Here is a 21308-nt window from a genome sequence, read left to right on the forward strand (position 1 = left end):
CCTAGTGGACGGTGCGGGAAGCGCACGAGAAATGCACGGGAAGTGCGCAAGAGCGTAGAGGGCGGTCGCCAGGGTTCCCGCGGTCGCAATAGGCCGAAGCGGCGCTGAGCTGCGAGGGCCGTCCAACGCTGCTCGCAGCTTTAATTTACTTTAAACTTACTACATACACCAATCACAGCTAGAGTGTTTAGATAGTAGAAAAACTGCCGCAGGTCATTCTGTCAAGCTAAAGGCTGCTGCTACACTTTTGGAGCAAGCCGCCGTAGATAAATGCTCTGGTTGTTTCCGCACCAATAATCAGCCACGCCTCAGTTCTGCACCTGCTGTTCTGGGAGATGCTTCCAACCATGTACATTCAGTTTTGTATAAGATTTTTTTTTCTGGATAAACTGAAAGAATAAAGCGATTTTTGTTTCAACTCTCTGAGGTTCCTCCCACAGTTCCAAAACATGCACGTCCCATTAACTGACAATTCTAAATTTACCCTAAGAGTGGGAGTGCATGGTGATTTTGTTTTTTTGGTCTGTCACTTTTGATCTGGAACAAGAAGAGGATGGAATGACAAATGAATGAAAGATTAAAGACTCATTCTAAGTATTTTTCCCCATTTTCTTCTTTTGGCCATGTATTTCTCAGGATACACATGCCCATAATATCAGCTGTGCATTTACAAGTGAGGTTTAGATGATAAAATACCACTTGGTGAGAAATAAAAGAAAAACTGAAACCCTTATTTCTAAAGTGAGCATAAACCAATTTGTTTTTATTTTTTGTGTATTTTTCTGCATTTGTCTGGTTCTTCTTTGAGTCTCCCGATTCCTGATTGTCTAAAAATAGTTCTACTACTATTCTTGATGATTTGCCACTAGGAAAAGCCATTTTACTGCCACTTGTTCTACCAGAGGTTGTATCTATGATGAATTCTGCATGGGGATGATCAGGAATTACATGGATGGACATTCGTGTGAACACTACTTTAGAAACCTTTACATTGGCGTCAGTTTTACTTTTTGAGGTTTTTCTGCCATAACTATTCTCATAATCCTGCTGGAAGTGCCCCAGGCTGCTCTGGAAGTGCTACAGCTAGCTGCTGCTGCCTCTATTTGTGCTTACAGTTAACTTCAGAATTCTACATAAATAACCATTGAGAAATTGATAGAGGTATAGAAGTTTGAACTAGTGGTCTCATGCAGTTATCTCATTAATCCTGTCAGAATTAAACTCTTATTTTTCCAAACTGAGGTCATTCAAAGAGCCATCTACAACAGGTAAAATATTAAGGGTTCATAACCTTTCTGCATAACCTCGTTTGTGTAAGCTTACATTCTAAACCAACGCCACACATCATTAAAATTATTTGCCAGGCTTTACTTATATCTATAATACCAGTACATGCTACCTAATCCCACAAGGAGTCGGTACCACGGTAAAAGTAGGAAAAAACATGAAACGAAAGCCGAGAACATTTGATTTTGTAATGAAAAGATCATAAAGATGTAGTTTTTGGTGAGAACAAAGCTGCAGACTTTAGTTCTTTATCACACAAACATATTAAGTATTAAAACAGTTCCCACTGAGCTGCTCGACAGATGAATGAGGATTTCTGTGTTTGTTCCGTCTATGACAAGTGTTTTGCATTTACCTGATAACGCGCTTAATAAACCCCTCTCAAGTCGATCTCTTAAGTCCTTTGCTTTCTTTTCTTGTCATGTGGCTTAGACTGGGAAACGCTGTGCCCTTGAAAACGTGCCAGACAACAACAAAAAGCCTAACCAAAAATAAATAAATGAACTTGTTAAGGAAGACTTTGGGGGGATTAATTGATTTTGCTGTTTGTCTCAACTTCCAAAGGCCTGTACAAAAAGACTTGTCAGTCAAAATAAAGACATCTGCATTTCTCACCAAGCGTCAAATTAAAATTTATACTTTTTCAATCAGGGTGTTTTGGTTAGAAGAAATTAAAAGATTTGTTTCTCTTTCTCAGAACTTGATTGTAAAATTCTACTTTAAAGATATACCCTGCGTGGGGAAATTCAGCTCTAAATACTGTTTAACTCTTTGTTGGTAATTAAAACATACAGGTAGTTATTAAGACACCTGTCAATCTCCTTAAATCATCATTTTGGTACTCTCATAACTTTTTTTTTCCAATATTTTTCATCCTTTTGCCCATTACTTGAGCACAATCAGTTGTTGAGTGTGATGAAAGTGCCAGATGTTGTTGCTAGGAGATTTGAGCAGAGCCTCGTCTCTCTCTCTCTCCTTTCTTTCTTTTTTTTTTTTTTGGACTTTCTCTGTTGTGTGTGATTGTTGCCGTGATCCAAGCAGCTGTTTGAAGCCCCCAAAGAGATTATGGCTGAGCTTTTGAGTCCCTCAGCACAGTCCTTCTGTATCTCGCTTTCTTATTCCCATTTCAAAAGATTGATTGTGCAGATGAAGAATGTCAGTAACTCGGAAGTCTGTTTTTTGATGTGTTGAATACTGCCAACAAAGCAGTCATTTGTATTAGCAGTTAGACCTTTTATGTAAAGATTGAGGACAAATAACACCAGTAGTTATGCCCCACTTCGCCTTCTTGTTTAATCTGCCATCAGTAGGACAGTGGCAGAAAGACTGAATTCATGTTTCTCATTACAGCAACAAAGCACCTTTGCATTTTGCATTTTCCATTGTATTTACTACATTGTTCCCTCAATTTTCTTTTCAGTGTGTTTCTGGACCTTTTAAAACGCTTGCCAGCAACATAAAACTGCCACTAAATAGGAATGTTTACTTTGCTACAATACAACTGCTTAGTGTGAATTATATTAGACACCAAGTATGCAGTCAGTTTTTTAGATTCCCTTCCCATTGGATGATCCAGCTATGCTCTCCACCTCTCCACAACCAACATGACCTATTGGAACGTGGCTTTTAACGACTCTCTCAAACCGTCTCAGCATGCAGATACACGCTACAATGTCACACCAAGTTTGCACGATGCTCTACCACTGGTATCACTACTGTGCTAAGTTGTTTTTTCATGACTGTGTCGGAACCTGCAGAATTATATTATATGGACAAATTGTTTCTGGGCCACCAACTAGAGTTTCAGCCTTGCTGTGGAGGAAGAAACACCATTCTGCAGCAGGTTAAGGGGTTTTCTGTGCAAAATCTTGACCCCCATCCTCCCTACTTTCTTCCTTGTCCAGCAGTCCTGAAAATAATTGAGAACAAGTGATTCTTGGTTTGGGTCCAAAAAGCAATTAAAGAATGCCTGAGCATGGTGCAGTATTTACTGATACTTGAAGAGTGTGGAATTGTCGAGGCAGCTGCGTGATGAGACCAGGCCGACAGCCTGTTGCAATTGGCTGCATCGAGAGCAGTGGCAGAGCGTGATGCATGTAGCAGCCGCACTGCCAGGAGCACTGCAATAACTTCCTTAAAGCATTCCAGCACAGGATGGATGCAGGAATGCTTTATATTCTTAGCGTACAAATCACGCTGGTGTGTGCCAGTCCTACATCATGGATACGTTGCCACCGTGCTCTACTCAGGACCCTGATATGCTGCCACCATGTTGAGAAACCACCAGGACTTGGCTACGAAAGTTTTGTGCTTTTTCCAAAACCCTCCACAGTCTATCACACTTACTCCCACTGCATTCTTGAAGACTTCGCCAAGACCACGCAGAGACCATCCACATTCTGGCTGATTCATTTTACATCATTGCAGGCTTCTCGTTAAATGTAAAGGAGGCCTTAAGGGGATAAGCTGGAATCAGAAAAAAACAAAAAAACAAAGCTTGGCTTGAAAAAGGTTGAGTGATTTTGATAATTCTATAGTTGTGGTGGTTTATATATTGAGTCATAGTATATTTAAAACAGAAGGTTTTGACTTTTTTTTTTTTAATTATTACCTAGTTTTTACGTTGGGTCTTGCTCGATTAAAGCTGAGGAAAAAGCTGGTTGAGGAATTTTTCAAAATTTTGAAATGGGATGGTACACTTGCGTCACCATGGGTTCTTATAGGTTGATAAATCTATGTGGACGACTCTAACACTTAGTGTTACCTGTTATTGCATATGTCACTAACTAACTGAGCAATGAGAGGTTGTGGAAAAACAACCTTCTGTTTAATTATGTCTGCCTGTGAAGCACAGTACACAGCTTGACTTTGACTCTGTTCTCCTTGGTATGAACCTTTACAATTAGTGCAATATTCGTAAAAAAGCACAGATTTCCCAAAATACGTCTAAATCTTCATTTGGACAATAATAGAAGATATGTTGGCACGGATGGCAAAGTGCTCAGTGACCAGCAGCTGACTAAAAATGGTGTCCCTATTATAGTTGACAGCTGCATTGCTTTTGTCACTAAATATGGTGAGTTACATATCGTCACCAAAGTCGTACTGACCTTTTCATAGATATTTTAATGTTTTATTATGACTGCTAAACATGAAAATAGACCGGAAATTTGTTAAAGGCATTCTATCTCCTGTATTAATAATGCTTCTATGATTTTAATATTGTTTTAAAACAGGTAATTTATATTATGGTTTATTATTTTTTTTCTTAAGATCAGCAGTGCTGATAAAATGTCTGAAGCCATTTTGTTTGACCTTATGTCTAAATTAGACAATTAAAACAATGGTTAATTATTTTGTTTGACTAGATTGCCCCAAAATAAATTCTTGCTGCATATGTCCGGTAATTGATATCACATAGATACTGAAATTGTTCAGTTTCAGTGTTATTTACTCATTAAATGTTCTCACATTGTTGACTGGAAGTAAACTAAATCAGTAACCAGGAAGTGTCTAAGTAAAAATGGACAAAAATACTGTAATTTGGAGTTTGTTTGGTGAAAAAAAAAATAGACACATCATTTTAGTTTCTGAATATTTCTTTTGTTAACTTTGATGTCCTTTGGAGAACTTAATTTCTGCCAGGAAACAAAAACAACTGGTTGTTTTCCAACACAAAAAAACCTGAGGATATTAAGGATTAGACGGAGCCTTAAAAACTGGATTTGCATGAATCAGTGTCTGAACTACTAGAGGATTCAGCTCATTCTTGCCTTTAATCTAAGAAGATTAGTTTTGTGATTGATTGGTGTATGTCCAGAGGTATTGTTCCATGTAGTATTTGTTTGATTAAAGCAGTAAATGTACACTGATACCCTTCAGTGACAGATGCATTATATGCTGAGTTTAACTCCAGACGTTTTACGGCATTTATGTTGATTAAACAGCTGCCATTGCCAAATCTAAACTGTCCCCAATAAATTACTTTGCATTAAAATTGCAGAACATGCCTTTTTTATTTTATTTAATTGGTTGCCCTTTCTCTCTACAGCTGTCTCGACACATACTGAGGGCGAGGACAAGATCCAAGTCCTGCTGATGGTGGAGTGTGGAAGGTATGACCTGGAGAAACAAACAAACAAAAAAAAAGTCCCAAACACTTGCTAATCGGCATCATATTTTTGATTCAGAAACAGTGAGGCAATGTTGTTAGCTTCGACTTTACCTTTTTTTGTCTTGTTAGTCCGAATGCACTTCACCTTCTGTAACTATCTGTGGTAATTAAAGTGTTGCTACGCTGCCTGCCTGAGACAGAAAGTGGTGGTTTAACACGCCACAGCCCTCGCGCAGGCTGAGAATTTTCTTATTTGGGTTCCTTTTTAGTATAATGCAACAAGACTTTGTGCTTACTCCGCTAATTGCTGTTTGTTTGTATGTTTTTGATCAGACCTCACGGGAAAGCTGCAGTTGTTTATAGCTGTGTGTTCTGCAGAAGCGCTTTTGGATTCCTTTAATCTTGGCGGTTGTTTATTTAATGACTTAGAAGTGCTTTATATGTGAACTTTAGGTGTTGGAACACCAAGCACCATGTCATGACTGGAAATTCTGGCATTTTTTCCCCCCCTTCTTCTTTCTTTTGTGAGTTTTTTTTTTTTTTTTTTTTAACAGAACAATTTACATCCGTGGCTTCAACAAGATGGACTTCTCGCTGTGGCACTCAGCCATCACGCTGGCTGCTGGCACGGATGGCAAAGCGCTCAGTGACCAGCAGCTGACTAAAAACGGTGTCCCTATTATAGTTGACAGCTGCATTGCTTTTGTCACTCAGTATGGTGAGTTGCCATATATTTGCCTGCATAAAAAAAAAAAAGTTGGACACAAAAAAGGAATTCTCCATGACTAATATTCAGTTTCTTGTTAAGGAGCTTATTCATCCAGTAGACAATTTCATGGATTCAAATGCTGCCTGGCATAATACAGACACACACACACACACACACACACACACACACATTTTTATATATATAATATGCACACACACGCATACATACATTAGTGTTTTTAGAAACCTTTTTTGTGTGTGGTGCTACTGTGAGATTAGTCCAGAAAATTTTAGGCACAAAATCTATTTTGCATTGAGTCCTGCCTTGGCAGTGCATAATAGACATAAAACTGTGTTTGAAACCGTAAAACGGAAAAGAAGGTTAATATACCGCAAACCAACATTTCATCCTACCTGCAATTTAAATGCTAATGTGTTTATGTAATGTTTTTTAAATCCTACAGCTCAAAGTCACCATAAGGTTGTGTAATTCTCCAAGTCACAGAGAGGGGGAAAAAAAACAGAATTCTGTTAGTCTGTTATTTAATCACCATCTTCTGACACCAGGTCTGTGCCAGGAGGGGGTCTACCAGAGGACCGGGGACCCCGCAAGAGTATCTCTCCTTCTCGAGGAGTTCACCCGTGATGCACGAAATGTGAAGCTGAGAGAAAAGGAGCATCAGCTCGAGGACGTGACTGACACCCTGAAGAGCTTCTTATCCCAGGCAGAAGACGCACTGCTGACCAAAGAGCTCTATCCATTCTGGGTGTCTGCTCTGGGTATGTGTGGCGTCTGATGGAGGAGGACGATCCTTTGTGATGCAAATTTTAAAACATCCTAAAGTGGACAATATGATGTTTTGCAGTTTTACAACATATTTTCATGGAAATGATTTTAAAAATACCTCAAAATGTTTGTACTTTTGGTGGATTTTGTATCCACTACGCTGGACAAGTACCAGCAGTAAACAAGTCCGCTTTACTGCAATAGTAGGCAATTTCATAAAATGATCCTGCAATATGGCTGCTAAGACAAGGCCCTTTTTTAACACCTTTTTATTCAGAATTGCACCAACAGAGCCAGCCAATTCTAAACAGTGTGTTATTGCACAGATGAAGCCAACTTAAAAGAAGTAGACCATCCATGTCCACACAAAACCAGGTTTTCCAAAGAAATCTTTTTTTTTGTTGTTTTTTTAAAAAAATATCCTTGTAAACATGGCATCGTTTCTAGAAATATCATTGTCCACGTGAAAACACAGAAAATGACCCAAACCACCAAGGTGGCTATGCCAGGCCTGAATTTAGGAGCTGTAACACTGCCACAAAAATACAACAAAACCAGGAGACTAGATAGTGGAGTATTTTCAAAGAAATACTGTTTTGGGGGCTTCTAAAACAACATTGCCTTGTAAACGCAAGGTTGAAACAATAAAAAAAATCTTTTGCGTATTTACAAAATACTGTTGAGTAACAACAGGATCCGCTTCACACCTACTCACCAACTCAGCACTATGACTACGTCCCTCAGCAGATCAGATGCACAACAGCAGTGGTCAACCCCCATGCTGCCTCGATCATTACACAAGTCATATAAACTTCAAATTAAAGATTTCTCAATTGCATAAATGATCTGAATTTGTATCCTTTAATGTCTTGTGTAAACATTTAAAAATCATTGCAAATGTTTATCACAAAACTTGACCGCGCAGTTCAGTTGGATTCCCTTTGACGTCCACAAACAATGCAGCAACAATATTAACAGACAGGATTTTGTTATCAGCAACAACAACACTGAATATCTGATCAGTGTGTTCAGTCAGTCCAAATGTTTACTCAACTACTAGCAGACTGATACATTTAACAACCTCAGCAGACCTGCAGGGTTAGGTTGTTAGGTTGAGAAAACTACAACAAACTAAACAAATGGTGTCATGCAAAAATGTAGAGGTTTAATATTGGCTAATGTAGCATTCTTTCACACTAGAAAGAATTGAATTGTTCTAGAAGCCTGGAGCAAGACTTCTGTGTTTTTCTTTATACTTTGTGTCCTGTGACCGATGTCACAAATAGTTAAGTAGTAACTACTGATAACTATGTGACAGAATCTCCCTTCAAAAGGACCATACCATCCCTTTAACTTTAGTAGGCAGCAATAGATTCTGATTATCTGTGACTCACCACTGCAGTAACTGTGGCCCTGCAAGGCGGCACAACAAACAAACCGCTCATCCAATTTGTCTAAAATTCGAATCAAATATGTCTATTTATTCATCGTCCTAAAACCGCTGTCCGTTTGTTTTGCAGATGAGACGAATGAGAGCCAGAGAGTAAAGAAGTATTCCACTTTTATAGAGAGTTTACCAAAGATCAACAAGTCAACCCTGGAGGCTCTGCTGCAACACCTGTACAGGTACACACAATCTCAACCTCCAGTTTGCTTTGTGTTTGTGAATTCATTTTAAGACAAAAGTGTCTGTGGGGTCAATTAGAGAGCAGCTCTGTTCCTTAATACAATGTAACATAACCTTTTGCTTTTTTATAAAGTCTCATTATGAATATAGTTTTAATAAATTTTATGTTATAGCCTGAAGTTATCCCTCCTAGTCATCTTAAAATTGATGAATATGAGTTCATTTCCCTGCAGAGACACACCCCTCTGCTCCTAATCACGTTGCTTCTCTTTTTTTTTGCTGTCTTTGGGACGTTTCAGGGTGTTTAGACTCCAAAAAGGAAAAAAAAGCCATCGGTTGAAATCCCCCCATCTCACACACACAAACACCCCCCCACTCCTTTGACAAAAAGTGGAATTTCATATAAAATTTGCTAACAAAGCAGCCACCCAGGGGGTTGTGTTAGGTTATGTAGATGTTTTTTTTATGTTTCGGAATGTAACAAACTACAGAATACATTATTTTTCTCTGATTTCTGCTTTTTAGTTTTTCTTGTGCTTTTCTCTTGGTTTTTTCCTTCTTCTCTGTCTTGATGTAAGCCACTTTAAATCGTCCTTGTACAAGGATTTTTTTTTTTTTATATTTTGTAATTTCTCAAATAAAAGTGGATGCTTTTATTTACTTAAGCTAATTAAGGGTAACAGGCTTTTGTTAGAGGCAGACCTTAATTTCTAGTTCTTATTGTTATTAGCGTGCTATTTTTTTCTGAATCAAATAACACTAATGCATCACTCAGATAAATGCTTAAAACAATACAAAATTAAATAAATAAAAACAGCATCATTATTTTGTTGTATTTTTTTTCTTTTAGACATGTATTTACGGTGACATGTGCAATATTTTCATTCCTTTTTGTTTGTATTGATGATGTTTTTTGGTCAGTATATGAGACTCACGGTATAATTGAATCCTGTTTTCCATTTGAGAAAATACAGCCATTAAATTAGCCTTGCTTCCTTTTGACTTTGCACGAGTTGTATACAGCATCTCTGATGTAGAATAAATGTATTATTGGTCAACAGCAAGGAGCAGAAAGTTTGTAGATCGGCATCTAAAAGCATCGAGGAGTAAAATGGAACAAAGTACGGTACTATTTATAGGTCTTGAGCCAAACTGTTTTTGCTTTAAATGTTGTTTTTAGGTTACTAGACTTGTTTGAAGTGTTTTTTAGTAATAGTTCTCCAGCTGTTTTGAAGAAGTTCTGAAGGTTTACTTTGGAGTTTGACTGCTTTTTCACCTAAAGCAGGGGTGGGCCAATCCTGGTCCTTGAGGGCCACCATCCTGCATGTGTTACTTGTTTCCCTGCTCCAACACACCTGATTCAGTGGTTAAATCACCTCTTCATGTTCTGCAGTTCTGTTATTCACCCATTGACTCAAATCAGGTGTGTTGGAGCAGAGGAACAAGTAAAACATGCAGGATAGTGGCCCTCGAGGACCAGGATTGGCCACCCCTGACCTAAAGGAAGATCAGTTTTTGTGGTATCATTTGTCATTGTGTGCAGATAACAACATAAATGAAGGACAAAGAAGTGGCAGGCATGCAAATGATCTTGAGAAAGGAAAACATTTCTAAAAGTAAAAACCCAGCAAAGACCTGACAGGACAGTTGATCGACCGTGTGACGAGTGTTTTCTTAGCTAATAGCTCTGTCAGTGAGAAAATACTATTTTCTGTGTCAAATTGTTTTATCTTTGCTCTTATTAATAGATTAAAAGATAGAACAAATTGGGTATTGGTGTCAGGCTGCTGGTTAAAAAGTTACTAGTTACTACTAATAACCTTTGGATCAGTGGTTAGAGAGGTTGTCCTCCAATGAGAGAGTTGGAGGTTCGATTCCTGGCAGCAGTCACAGTCGAAATGTCCCTGGGCAAAACACTGAACCCCTCATTGCCTCCAATGTGCTCCATCGGCGTATGAATGGAGTTTAAAGCACTGATTAGACTCTATAGATGATTTATTCAGTTGTAGAGATGTAGCAGAGTGCTGTATGAATGTGTGTGTGGATGGGTAAATGAGGGCACAGATTGTATTGTAAAGCAGTCTTGTTGGCAAGAAAGGTGCTATACAAGTACAGTCCATTTATCATTTAGTTAGCAAACTGGTTAATAAACTAGCCAGCATTTTTCCTAATAGCTGAAGTTGTTTATGTGTTGACACAACATTCATTCATTTCTAGAGTACAGGAGCTTTTTTATACCTGAATGATTCTTACATCAGATTTACTGCATGTGGCTTAAAAAGAATGAAAAAACATCTTCTAACACTGATCATTACTGGGAAAAAATGAGTAAAAAAACAGCCTTTGAGACCTGACTGCTACTGTCCTATTTAGTTGCAAACTAACTAATGCTTTAACTAGTTGGTAGCTAAAGCATTAGCTTTAACTTTGTTTAAAATAGTGTCAACACACATTGGTTCATCTTTTTAATTCATAGATTGTAGATACATAGGTCAGCATAAAATGGCTAAACCAACAAACAAACAAAAACATTCCTCTGAAAACAATCATGTATAGAAGCTAGACTAAAATACTGAGTTTGCTGATGTCAGAAGAAAAACTATGAAAAATCTGTAGCAAGCCTGAAGGCCATTAAAGCCACTTTTAAAAACAACAACAAATCTCTCTTACTCAGCACAATATAACAAAATGAAGAATATTTTAAGATCTTTTTAGACAGTACTGTAGGCTTTTACAGACAGAAAAAGCTACTGAACAGCAGCAGCATTAGTCACTGCTTTCATCATTCTATTCATTCAAAGTTCTGTAAAAAAAAAACATAAATGGTCATAATTTCCCCTCATATTGTTTACTGAACTTGTTGTAACTGAAAGATTTGTTGGATTGTAGACCTTCGCTGTGTTGATCACAGAAGAAAACACTACAAAGTCTCAAGGTGGCGCACCCGAGTTCCCTTCGATTTACTGTTTGTATCCTACTGATTAGCCTGTTGTTTCTTCTTCTTGTACGACCCACTCTGTTGTGTGTGTGATTTTTAATTTTTTCTAATGATTTAATTCTTTTTTTGTATTACCAATCTGGCAAGGTTCCTAGAGTTAGTCATAAATACTGTACAATAAATATTCTGGCACGTCCTTCAAAATGCATGCTTGAATAGAAAAGGCTGCTTAGCACTGACAAAACTATGTCCTTGGGTTGAAAATGATGAATAAATTTCATATTGTTTGTACTGTTTGCTAGTATTTTCTGTCTAAGACAGCATGTGTGGCACATTATTGAAAACCCAGGCAATTAGCGAACACATTACAGAAATCCTCAGCACAAGTGAGGCTATTTTGTAGCTCTGTAGGAGCTCTTCTTTAAAAAAAAAAAAAGATTTATTTTGAATTTATCTGCTTTTTATTTGATTCAGATCTTTTGAGATGGGTTTCTGGAGAAAGGTAATAAACAGCTAATATCTTACCTGTTGTAGATGGCTCTTTGAACCACCTCAGTTTGGAGAAATAGTTTAATTTGGACCAGATTGACAAGAAAATGACTATTCTGAGCAAGACCAAAGAGGACTTCATAATTATTCTGGCAAAAATATGACAATATAGTTGTGCAGGAAGTGCCCCAGGATTGAATGAATGGATGGATGATTAACCATAATATTCTATGGATGTAACCATGTCATGTAAAACTGACAGTGATAGAGCAGTTTTAAAATTTGTGCTTGCATAAACCATTATAACATTTTTAATGCTCTATTTTAGTTTTGGCCCTGCTCAGACTGGTCATTATTTTGTCAATCTGGTCAGAATTAAACTCTATTTCTCAAAGTTGTTCAAAGAGCCGTCTACAAAAGGTAAGATGATGTTTAGAACCCTTTCCACAGAACCCTGTTTTAAACAATCTAAACTACTGCTTTTAAAACTGTAAATCTTTGTTTCCACACAGCTCACATACAGTATTTGCATCTCAAGAACTAGTTTCCTGTCTAAAACATCGTTGTGATAAATAACAAGCTGGTATGGAATAAATGTATACCAGCATATTTTAAATTAAAACAATCAAAACCAAAAAAAGAATCAGCATTTACTCCACAAAAGATGGAATTTAAGAGAAAGCCAGAAATCACATGCTGGATCTCGTCTTGCTGCAACATCACAGCACAAAGCTACTAGTTCTTCCACCTCTAATTGGATTAAGAAGCAGACACTCTGCTGTCCTTATGTCTCATTTAGTGATGCTCACATCGCACACCGCTCCCTCAGATACCTGCAGTAGTTGCAATTTAGCTGTTAATTACACAGACTCTTTCAGGAAGATTTAATTGGTCCGGTGCTGAGTTTGGCCTAAAGCCTGACATTTTATTCAATTTCGTGTGTGTCTGTGCCACTGTTAGAGATCAAGGTGTGCGCCTGTGCAAAAGACGCTAGCTGTTGTTGTCGAGCTGTGCGACTGTGTCTCCATTCAAGGTTTTTTTTTTTTTTCTCTCTCTCTCACGTTTTCTTTGGTTCAGGATACAGCAGTGCTCCCACCTCAACCAAATGTCGAGTGAAAAACTGGCCACCGTCTTCTCCTCCTGCTTGTTCCAGACTCAGGGACAAACCCCACAGGAAATTAGTGTGGTTCACGACCTCATCAGCAACTACATTACACTCTTCAGTGTGAGTCAAAAAAGCCTTTTCTTTTATTCTATTAGACACCGGAGACATTAGAGAAGCTTAAAGCTGCAATTTGTGACTGATTACGGGTTTTCCTTTTGTAAGTTAGATAAAATCCAGCATTTTTATTGCATAAACCCACATTGCATAAGATGGTAAAAGGAAAAAAAAAAGATTTCTAATTTTCTGCTTTAAGTGCTTTGTGTATTGTGCGTCTGCAAACATCTCCAGAAAATGCTGATATATTTTTTTTCTTTACAGCACAAACTTGCAGGTAACAAACCACAAGTACACAAAAGTTATTAAAATCAATGCCATCATGTGTTTGACATCTCAGTAACTCTGCTTTGCAGTAAAGAGTGTTCATGTTGTTCCTTGAGTAGTTTTTTTTTTATCAACAATAAAAGAAAATGTTGACGAAAATCTGTTTTCTTCAACACAGCAATGGGTTTGGTAAACCAGGGTAATAAATGCATTCATTCATTCTGTAATCTTTGCCTTCTTGCAGTCTCATAGAAATTCGTCTCTCCTCTTTGGCGTTTCCTCTGAAGTGTGTGGCTTAGCCACGTTAGCTTGAGAGTTAGCTGGGTGAACTCAGCCAAGTGTTTGGGCTTTAAATGTCAAATTAAATTGGCAATATTGAATCAGTACCGCTACACACTTTGCAATATGCCATCATGGGACAGGTACAAGGTTTGGTTTCAGAAAGCCTGAAGAACCACTCATGAAAACCTCTTTAAAAGATTACAAGAAAGTTTGGCTCCTTGTAATTCAAAGTATAATAAATTTAGGGTTTAGGTTGACTTAAGACTTTTGTATAGTACTGCACATACAATGAGGCTATTGTGGCATCTGAGGAGACCTAGAGATTGAACCACCCACCAGTGGTGTGTTCTAAACAGCTATTGTTAAAAATATATGTATAAGAAATGACCAATTTCATTGTATTGTCTGTATCAGTGCTTTGTAGCGTCCCCGTTGCTTTGCTTCAGTGTCAGATTTGCTTATTTGTCCACTATCGAAACCTTGGAAAACTTGTAGCGCACGCAGTCTTGATTTATGCGACCTTCTGTATGCAGAATCAGTTTGAACGAGAGTGACAGAAATAAACAGAATATCCAGATAATACCATATTGCATATTTAAAGCAAGCTGCAGGCATGACTTTATTTACACTCTTTTTACTTCAGCCATCTGGGGAGCAGAGCAGTAGTTGCCAAATCTTCACAACAGGCTTGACTTTGCTGATGCGTGGATGGGCGGGAGGGGTGGCGCGGGATCAGCGTTACCCTTGGAGAGCTGCCTGGCTTTATGGGATACACGGCGCCGACCGACTCTTAATTCCCTGTGGAACGCCCGGCTCTCTCTTGTTCAGGCAATAAAGTCGAAGCATTTGCTCCAAATCGGTTCGGGACGCCGTCATCCGCATGACAAATAGCCATTAAGCTCAACCAATCATAAACCCCCGATGCCAGTTGAATACGCTCACAGTGACATAAAAAGAGTGAGACGTCTCGCTAATTAAAGCGCCGGTTCTGCGCCGGATATCGTCGCCGGGGCCCATTATCAGGTCTAAACACGCACACGATGAGTTTGCGAGGCCCCCGCAATCTTCTCTGCCACTCGTAGAACTCTAACAAAGCAAATTGTTCTTTGAAAATGATAATGAAGTTTAAAAAAAAGAAGAAAAAAAAAGTTGGAAAAAGAAATGTCATTTCCCACACAGAGCTTTGTGAAAATGGAGTATTCTCTCGGCGCTGAGCGGTGTCAAACACTTCCAGCCAACTTTCTCCTCAGAAATTACTTTTAGAAGTGCTTGCTGAACGACCCATTTCATTAGAAGACTTTGCGCTTTCATGTTACTGAAATATGGTTTACAGTTACAGTCAGACGTTTACATACACGCATTGTGAGCTTTTAAAGATTTATTTGAACCCGTCTTTCTCCGTGGTGGAATGATTATACAGCTTCAGTCATTTTTAAACAAGAGTTGGGTGCACAAGTTAGAATTTACTGTGAATTTTTCAAAACCCTTACAGGGTCACAAATATACATACAGGCTCAAATATATACATATATTCACCTAAATCATTTATGAAGTAGTTCTGAAGGTTTTGAAATTAAAATTTATTTTGAAAATTGGCAATAAACTCAAACTTGTGCTCCCAGTGTTTTGTTTTGAAAATCGTTAGTCAGTAAGTAAGTCAGTGGTCTACAATCCTGGTCCTCGAGGGCCACCATCCTGCATGTTTTACTTGTTTCTCTGCTCCAACACACCTTATTTGAATCAATGGGTGATTAACAGGCTTCTGCAGAACATGAAGAGGTGATTTAACCACTGAATCAGGTGTGTTGGAGCAGGGAAACAAGTAACACATGCAGGATGGTGGCCCTCGTGGACTAGGATTGGAGACCACTGGTGTAAGTTGTCAAAAGAACAGTTTAAATCAGTCATTTAAAGCCCCAAATTAAAATGACATTCATGTTCTGTGATGAGTGGATGCAAATATCTGCCTGCAACTGCATACGATCGAAAAGATTTGTGTGTCTGACTCTTGAATGCTGACCCCGTGTGTTCCTGTGTCCAACAGGTCAACGAAGACCAGGTGCAACAGATGGAGAGGGAGAATGGCTTCATCACGCGCTGGAACGAAAAGAAGGACACTTCGGTAAGTCGAACCCACGGAACCTGAACGGAGATGCATTTCTGTGAGCGTGCTCGCATCGATTCGCCCGCACGCATCAGGGACTCAAACGCCAGCTTCATTTGAGCAGCTTTCTCCCCCACTCTCTTTTTTTTTTCCTGGCAGAATCGAGAGGGGGGTGGGAGAAGCAGGGCTTTGTTCTTGTTGACCTTTACAGCAGGTACTTCATGCCTGAACGACGAGAAAAACACTCGGTTCGGATAACTAGGTAGAAAATTAAATCCCGTGGTGCCGCTGTTGTTGAAATCTAAAATAAGCTGTTTATGATGGCTCCTTTCTGCTTCCATCCAACATGTTTCATAGCATGTCAGCTGATTTCAGGCCTTAGGGTTACTCAGCGGAAAGCCAGTGCTATTATAAAGCCCATCACGCTGAACATTGGTGACATTTAGATAATAGTTGTGAGTTTGATGGTTTAGAATCGTAAATTAGGTAAGTTATCTTTTTTTTTCCATTAAATAAGAACCAATATTTGGAGTATTTACTAGTCAGCATGGAGGTTTTTGTAGATATAACAAGTGTATTATCAGCATGAGGATAATAGAATTTTTATTTTAGGGATGATTTAGCACAATGCGGCTATGATTAGTGATTTAATGGCACATTAATCATCAAATTTTAATTTATTTTCAACGGTTATGACCACTAAGTGCCTTTTCCAGCGAAGGCCTCTGCTAGACACTTTGTCTGCAGGGGTCAAGGAACACCAGCTAAAGAGCCATCAGGGCAAACGCTCATTTGTTGTCGGAAAGCTAAAAAGCTTGTACACTGAAATGTTCTTCGCCCATCCATTTTATTGCAAATACCTTCTGGTGGTTTTCTGAGTTTGGAAACGACACAAAGAAAAGCTTAAAGTTTAAAATGTAATTTCCTACCCATGGATCTACAAAGGTTGCATTTGCACTTAGTTATGTTTGCTTTCATTTTATTTATAGCCTGTGTGTTTGAATGTTATATAAGCTGTCATATAAAACAGTACGTCAGTAGCCTTTTTATATTTGGGCTACTGGAAAAAACGTTTTGAAAATGCAACTTTTTACATCCATTTTATATAGGGATCAATGTGTTCATAAAACGTGCTTTTAGCTTTAATTGTACTTTTGCTAGCAGCCATTTGCAAAGACTGGAGAATGAGAATGAGAGAATGTTTTAAAGTGATTGCTCAGATTGTTTAAATTGGGGTTATGTAAAAAGAGTATGAACAATTAATATCTTACCTGTTGTAGAGAGCTCTTTGAATGACTTCAGTTTGGAGGAATAAAGCTCAGTTCTGACCAAATTGATGAGCTAATGACTAGTCCAAGCATGGCTAAGACCAAATGGATTTCTGCCATCATAAATCTTAAAACTTTCATAGCCGTTCATGTGAAAAATGTTGTATAAACCTTCACACTGCTGTCAATTTTACATTACACATTTTTGCTGTTGCTGTTGCTTTTTTTATTTTACATGCATCAGCCAGCTGTAGCACTTAGGCTGCAGCCTGGGCCAGTTCTTGCAGGAATATCAGAAAAAAAAACATTAAAAGCTAAACCGACGTCAATACAGAAGTGTATAAAATAGTGTTTGCATGAACAACTGTAAAACCTTTGTAGCTATTTTTAGGTGGTAGCAGTCCACTTTGGTCTTGGCATCACTCGGATGAGACGTCATTTTTTCAGTCTGTCAGAATTAAACTCTAGTTTTGTAAGCTTAGGTCATTCAAAAAGCTATTTACAACAGGTAAGATATTAATTGGTAATAAGCTTTCCAGGAAACCCCAAATCTTGAAGTACTCCACAATCTTTAGACATCTATTTGATAGATTTTATTTTATTTTTTTGGAGATATAGAAACTCTTCAATAACAGCTGTCATCTGACATGATGCTGCAATCACTGCTGCAAAATTGAACTGATTTGATAGAACTTGCATTCTCAAGAAGCATTAGTTTTTAAACCTTTGATAATCTGCTTCGGTGAGCTCAGACAATTCAGTTTATTCATATAGCACCATTTCACAAGAAAAGTAATCTCTAGGCACTATACAAAAGAAAAAAATGGGTCCAAATCATAATTCCAGTTCAGATTTATAGTAATACTAAACCTTGAAGGAATGATACAGCCTACAGTTAGCCACATACTGGTTAGAGCGGATGGGTTTAAACCATATTAGAGAATTAACACCAGCTACATTTAATCATAGTATTATACTAAAAGTGCTCGGCTGTTCTTCTCTTTGGAAATTAAAATTAGAAACCTGGCTAGCTTACGATGGCTTGTTTTTTTGTCTGAATTGGTAGGAAGCCTGTATTTGCATGTTTGTTTTTTGTTTTTCTCAACAGACACAACATCTGTAGCTTTTTGTAAATGTTTGGGTCACGGTTCAATGACATTGAATCCAGGAAATAAAAAAAAATTAAAAAAAACTTTATTAAAGAAAAAGGCTGGCATGGCAGCAACAACTTACAAAAAAACACAAGGAGAACATGGCATGAAGCACAACAATGGTGGACCAAAGGTGAACAGAGACTGATCGAATATAAAGGCTGAGGTGGAAGAAGAAGTGTCTGTGGTTGAGACTAATGGAATTGGAGACAGGTGCGAGTGGGCGGGGCTGGCTGACGCTGAAAAGTATTGACTGAGGGAGAAGTGGCACAAAGACTAATTGAATAAAAACACACTGATTGCTTTCTGAGAGTTTCATTAAATATGACAAGTGGTTCATGAGATATTTTGCTAATAGACCAATTAAACCGTGTTTGCATACACTAAGGTAATTTATCAACCGTCTTTCGTGGTGGCAGGTGAAAGTCAAAGTTATGCTCATCTGTTGAAAGTAGTAAGATCTCACATTTCAATTACGCAGAGATCTTCACAAGTAAAAACGATCTAAAGTGTAAAGAAACAAGAAATAAACACAACCATAGATCTTCATCATTGTTTCATACTTTCATACTTTTTCATATTCTGTCATTGTTGCATCTTATTAGTGTTTAGTCCCTCGAGTTTCCTACGCTGCAAAACCTAAAACCCAACTGGCACAAGTTTGTTTTTTTTGTGAAAATGTTGCTGTTGTTATGGCAACAAAAGACATTAAGGCTTTTTAGAGAAAATGCTGCCAGTATACTTTTTTTTTTTCTACAAGGAAAATTTCTTGGCAGGGTTTTTTAACCCCCCTCCCCAAAGATTGGTTGAGCTGCACCTCTAACACAGCTTACAGCTATTCAAGTCGCTCAATAAGGCTGTACTTAGACACAGCGGTAACTTTAGCTAAGTGCTCGCATGCTAAGCTTTAGCATTCAGTGATTGTGTGTTAAACGATTACCAAATTTCTGGCAATTTCCCCTCAAAAGTTTCATTGGAAAGACCATTTAAGAAAAACTCTAATATTAGATGTGAAGGGAATAATATTCTAGTCATGCACAAATTTTTGCTGTGATCCATTTGCATTTGTTCAAATATTTTGTTCCGACCAGCAAACAGGTGGACCGTCAGGGCAAAAGTACAAAGCAATTTTCTAACATTTAAGGCAGGATATGGCCGAACTCTGTGCTGAACAAATCATTTTTGTGTCAGCGCTTGAATACCGAGACAGTGTTCGCTTTTGGCATTTATTCTGCTGGTGAAGGTTCTGACCCTGTGGAGCTTGGTAAGGAGGCATTTTGAGATGATGTACTAACTAGACCTACAGTAGGGACTAAGTGAATCAGTGATATAATAACGTGTGAGGCAGTGTCGTGCCTTTTACGTTGAAAGTGACACTGTAAAACTCGTACCTGCATTTTCAGCTGTCTTGAGCATGACTTTAATTGGAAAGAAAAATGCCTCAATTCAGGTTAATTTTCTTCACTCTTAACTCCAAAAATGCACGTGTTGGGGAAATACATCTGGTCCTCCTGCCTTTACACAAAATGTGAATGGAAGAATGATAAGAGTCCAGAAAAAAACAAGATGGCTCCATATCTGTGTGACATTTTCACAATTACAGCTTTTTGCTCCATTGGTTTAAATGACAGTAATTTTTGTGTCATTTTAGGGCCACGGGAGTCAGGAGGGGCCCTATCCCTCTTATTATAAGACAGCTCAAGCCAATAATGGACCACAGTTCACCTGCCTATTAAAATGACAAAAGGAAATGTGACTGTAATTCTAGACAGCGAAGGAAAGAAGAGTCCTTTCATGCTCACTTTGTTTTTAATTTTCTAGAAAAGTGGTGCCCAATCCTGGTCCTCGAGGGCCACTACTGCATGTTTTAGTTGTTTCTCTGCTCTTCAGCATCTAAATTTTAAATGTTTCTCTACTTTGACACCCCTAATTTGAATAAATGAGTGATTAACAGGCTTCTGCAGAACCTGTAGACATGCTGAAGGGCAAAGAAACCACTAAAACATGCAGGATAGTGGCCCTCCAGGACCAGGTTCACCACTGTTGTAGAGACAGATTACTAGCCCCCACCCTGACTACCAAATACCCATTCTCACATTTTCAAAGTATGGATATCGTTTAAATAGCTTTATATTTTAATTGGAGGGAATTTTAGTTGGAACACATTAAAAATGGGACCATAATTTCTACTGGCAAATCTGGTATTATGGGTGAGTCGACCTTTTTAAATGTCAAAGAGAAGCTTTGTCTGCATGGGTCATAATTATAATGTGTAACGAAATTGGCTCAGTTTACCAACAAAAACTGGAAAATCCTCACAGAAATTAGTTCAGTTTGCCAATTTGTTTTATTGACTGTAGATAAAAGAAGGTTCTTTACTCAATTTCAATTCAGTCAGGTCTTCTAACTCACTTAACTCTGACCTATAATTAATTCAAACTTATAAAGCTCCTAAACTCAAGGGATGAATCAGTGCTGGTTTGATACATAACAAATTGGCACAGGCTCATTTTTAAACTGGATTTTTAGGCACTTTTCTTCCAGTAGCTCATCACAGACATAATTTGTTCACATTTCTTCAGTTGAATCCATGAAAAATACCAAAGAAAAAGAGCTAAGAGTTATGCTGAAAACTTGGCAGACAGTAGATGATCTAAAAAAAGAACTAACTGAAAATTGAACTTATAGTTAGAAACTAGCTGAAGCACTATCGAGTGAGTAACTTGCTAGCTTGTAACTTTCCCAAGTCTGTCAAAAGGCACAATTTATTAAATTTTTTTAGTTGAATTTGTGAAAAATACCAAAGATAACATAGTTTGATGGTCATTAAATGATATTTTAACAACAATGCAGTGATTTTCCCCATTTTTTTTTTTTACTAAAAAATGTGACATACAGGTGCTGGTCATAAAATTAGACTATCATGAAAAAGTAGATTGATTTCAGTAATTCCATTTAAAAAGTGAAACTTGTATATTATATTCATACATTACATACAAACTCATATATTTCAAATGTTTATTTCATTTAATTTTGATGATTACAAATGACAACAAATGAAAATCTC

At 37.9% G+C, this 21308-nt stretch overlaps 1 protein-coding gene across 5 annotated transcripts in view; it reads left to right on the forward strand.

Annotated features, from left to right (window-relative positions):
* The window catches only part of zmp:0000000660 (arf-GAP with Rho-GAP domain, ANK repeat and PH domain-containing protein 2), a 165419-nt gene that overhangs the window by 120351 nt on the left and 23760 nt on the right, over positions 1-21308 (forward strand). For all 5 annotated transcript variants that reach the window (XM_037976413.1, XM_017426249.3, XM_037976414.1 and 2 more), the window contains 6 exons: positions 5339-5402; positions 5956-6119; positions 6677-6889; positions 8417-8522; positions 13028-13175; positions 15763-15840. In XM_037976413.1, the coding sequence (XP_037832341.1) occupies positions 5339-5402; positions 5956-6119; positions 6677-6889; positions 8417-8522; positions 13028-13175; positions 15763-15840 (773 nt within the window). The remainder of the gene's footprint in view (positions 1-5338; positions 5403-5955; positions 6120-6676; positions 6890-8416; positions 8523-13027; positions 13176-15762; positions 15841-21308) is intronic.

The sequence above is a fragment of the Kryptolebias marmoratus genome, linkage group LG7 (assembly GCF_001649575.2).
Source record: "Kryptolebias marmoratus isolate JLee-2015 linkage group LG7, ASM164957v2, whole genome shotgun sequence".
NCBI classification, from domain to species: Eukaryota; Metazoa; Chordata; class Actinopteri; order Cyprinodontiformes; family Rivulidae; genus Kryptolebias; species Kryptolebias marmoratus.